This window comes from Notothenia coriiceps, unplaced genomic scaffold, assembly GCF_000735185.1.
Source record: "Notothenia coriiceps isolate Sejong01 unplaced genomic scaffold, NC01 NC01_scaffold00021000, whole genome shotgun sequence".
In the NCBI taxonomy this organism is placed as follows: Eukaryota; Metazoa; Chordata; class Actinopteri; order Perciformes; family Nototheniidae; genus Notothenia; species Notothenia coriiceps.
The window spans coordinates 38,550-41,833 of NW_011353701.1; the positions used below are offsets into that span (position 1 = coordinate 38,550).

Genomic DNA, 3,284 nt, shown 5'->3' on the forward strand with positions numbered 1-3,284 from the left:
AGGTAACTAGGTGAGAGTGCAGATGTGTTCTGGGATGTTAAACATAATTGCGTCAAGCGTGCAAATTCATGACATATACAGGGTTCATACACTTAAGGATTTTCGATGACTTCTCAATGACCGTTACCTAATTTTCCATGACCAAAAAAATTACTCTTTCTCAGCGGTACCACTGGAAATGGGTTATTTTAACATGGAACAGGAAAATAATGTCTGCATATGAAACATGTTGAGCCTATCTAAAACAAATCCAATAGTAGGATTACTAGCTTCTACACGCTAAAGCAACTAAAATCTCTCACCAGCAAAACACCTCGACAGTTAAATGCTAATTTACGTTTAATTACTATACCATACAGTATTAATCATTATAGTATTACTATTTCGGCGATTAGATAAAATATTAATTATATTTGACTTTTCCAAAACTTTGGAAAAAATATTGATTTCCATGACTTTTCCAGGGCCTGGAATTAGCATTTTGAATTTCCATGACTTTTCCAGGGCCTGGAATTAGCATTTTGAATTCCCATGAATTTTCCAGGGCCTGGAATTAGCATTTTGAATTTCCATGACTTTTCCAGGGCCTGGAATTAGCATTTTGAATTTCCATGACTTTTCCAGGTAATTACATTTGAATTTCCATGACTTTTCCAGGAGCTTTTGTTGCTTTTTGCTTCAACAAAGTGGTGTTTTTCTTTCGTAAAGTATCTTGCTTAAAGATAGATCAAACTGGGTCTCATCAGGTTCGGAACGTACAGCCTTATCTGGAGTGTTGAGGTAAAGATCTACGATGTAGCGGATGCGTTTTTGCAGCATGGCCTCCTGGTCGTCTGGATACATGAGGCGCATAAATGTGGGGTTTTCCAAAGTGTCCAGCAGCAGCTGAGCGATTCCCGCCTGGTTCTCCTTCGCTGCCGAGTGCATCACGTTGTACCGGCAGCCCTCCTTTACACACAGAGCAACACATTCATGGATCAGGATTTCATCATTTTATTTTAATCTCCTGGAAACAGGAAGGATGCTTCATCGTGTCCAAAAGCAGCATCTGACCTTAACTTGCTGATGTCAGGGATTTATCACCAAACATTTATTCTTCTTTTTTAATGACAATACAGATCCTTAAAATGAACTGGCATCACATTTAAAGAACCAATTTCTATGACATCATTCAAGTTATTTGTATACACACAGTCACCAGGTTTGTTCTTCGACTCGATATTTAGCAAATCTAATCTTTGCTTAAAATGTATTTAATTTTTTTACTTCAGGAGAGCATTAGCTTACAAGTTGCACTGATGTAGAAAAGTGTTTTATGTCTCAACAAATGACCGGTAAAGCTAATGAATCTCTATTAAAAGCACACAGAGTTTAGAAATACATCGACAAGCCTAAACTAATTCTGCTTCCTTATTAAGTCCAGGTTTTATTTGGTTGAAAAAGAGAGGAATGATGTGTCTACCTGCACTATGGTGGGATTATCCCCTGAGCCGATGAGATAGCGCGGGTTGTCCCAGACCAGCTCGCTGAAGGCCGCCTCGTCTCCCTTCTCCACGGCTTTCCTCAGTTTGGCCGTCAGGTCCTGCGTGCGCGGGCTCTTGAAGCTGTTGGCCCGCTCCCGGTTGATGCTGTCAACCTCCATGTGGTCTGGGTGGAGAGGGAGAAGACGTTTAACTCAAGACATTGTTCAAGGTTTGTATTTCTGTTTGCTTCAGACACAATGGACAAAGGCTCTTAGCACTAAATCTGCATTTTCTAAAAGAAAGCTATAATTAAGTTAAAGAGGGCACTTCCATTTAAAGGAGCAATAATGATAAAAACCGAAAGCAACACATGCAATATTATAGAGTTAAATGATTCCTTCTATAATACAGAGCACCATGTTGACAGGAAACAGTTCTCTTCAGTGTTAACCCTTCTTCTCTCTGCTGGCCTTCTACCGATAAAAAACCTAAATGGACCAATACACAACAAACAGTATTGTTATAGACTTTCTTTTCACACAGAGAGGGGTTTACCTTTACTGAGGAGCAGACCTGGTTTGGCCGGAGACACACAGGGTGTGGATTTGTTGGGCGAGGCGAAATAGTCACAGAACCCCTTGGCAAACTTCTCAGCATCCTCACGGTTGGCGAAGCGGTTGAAGCGGGCGCCCTTCATCATCTTAACAGCTTGAAGGGCATCCTTCTTATCCGTGTATACATGTGCTCTCTCTGCAGGGAAACAAATAAGCATTTTAAATGTTTCAATATGACCTTAATAACCTATTAAGCCCCAAAGCCCCCGCTGGCAGGGGCTACAGGCTTTTACAGGCTTCTTAACATTTAATAAAAGAAGTTCATACTCACTTAACGGGAAGAAACTCAGCTATCTGACGATAGAACATTTTTACCGAAACAAAAACACGTCTCACAAGAAGCGTCTAAATTAGTCCTGAGCGAAAAAATGCTAACGCACTTAGCACAGAACTCTAGGTATAAATACTTATTACTTATTGGATCTGCACAAACAAGATATCAGCTACAAACTGAGATTCCACAGATTCTAGAGGTATTAGTATCATCACTGAGCGATCAGAACTCGCGACAGGGGAAGCAAACCCAGACATCACAACACGTAGCATTACGGAGCAAACACGGGAGTAATGCCTTACCTTTTGCTGTTTCTGATCAAAAGTTGTGTTCAATGGCATTAAAACGATAAAAACGCGGCTGAAGGATAATCCAATGTGTCTGTGTCACTTTGAAATGATTCCTGATAATCCATCATTCCATTTTATATAAAAAAACAGTTCCTGTTTTGGCACCACTCACTCCTTGCATTTTGAATTTCCATGAATTTTCCAGGTCCTGGAATTAACATTTTGAATTTCCATGACTTTTCCAGNTTTTTTGTACTAAACCTCTCTAAAAAGGTCAGATTTCACTTGTTTTGCATTAATCTTGATACAGGGTACTTATTATATGTTGTACTTTGGACTCCTAAAGCTTTTAGTCTACTATCACATCATTCAATGGTGGTTTTCACTATAAGTAATGTTTTTTTTTGGACAGACACTATAATTTAAGTTTTTTTACTATGTTCAATCTGAATTTACTTTAAAAAAAAAAAAAATCAATATTGATTCTGACTCTTCTACATCCAACTCACAGGTTTATCATTGCTTTGAGAAAAAAAAAAATGTATTGACCCCTTTTGTTCTGGGAATGTCATTTCCGAGCCTGAGACCTGAAAAATAGGCTCGCGGCTGAACAGGTTAAACAATCAGGCAGATTGTTGCACAT

The 3,284-nt window shown here is 39.2% G+C and overlaps 1 protein-coding gene across 2 annotated transcripts in view; it reads right to left on the reverse strand.

The window, feature by feature from the left end:
* Positions 1-666: 666 nt before the first annotated feature.
* The window catches only part of LOC104953040 (ankyrin repeat and LEM domain-containing protein 2-like), a 6,465-nt gene continuing 3,847 nt past the window's right edge, over positions 667-3,284 (reverse strand). For both annotated transcript variants that reach the window (XM_010779959.1, XM_010779958.1), the window contains exons 3-5: positions 2,019-2,213; positions 1,463-1,647; positions 667-948 (exon numbers count right to left, since the gene is read on the reverse strand). In XM_010779959.1, the coding sequence (XP_010778261.1) occupies positions 679-948; positions 1,463-1,647; positions 2,019-2,213 (650 nt within the window). In that variant the 3' untranslated portion in view covers positions 667-678. The remainder of the gene's footprint in view (positions 949-1,462; positions 1,648-2,018; positions 2,214-3,284) is intronic.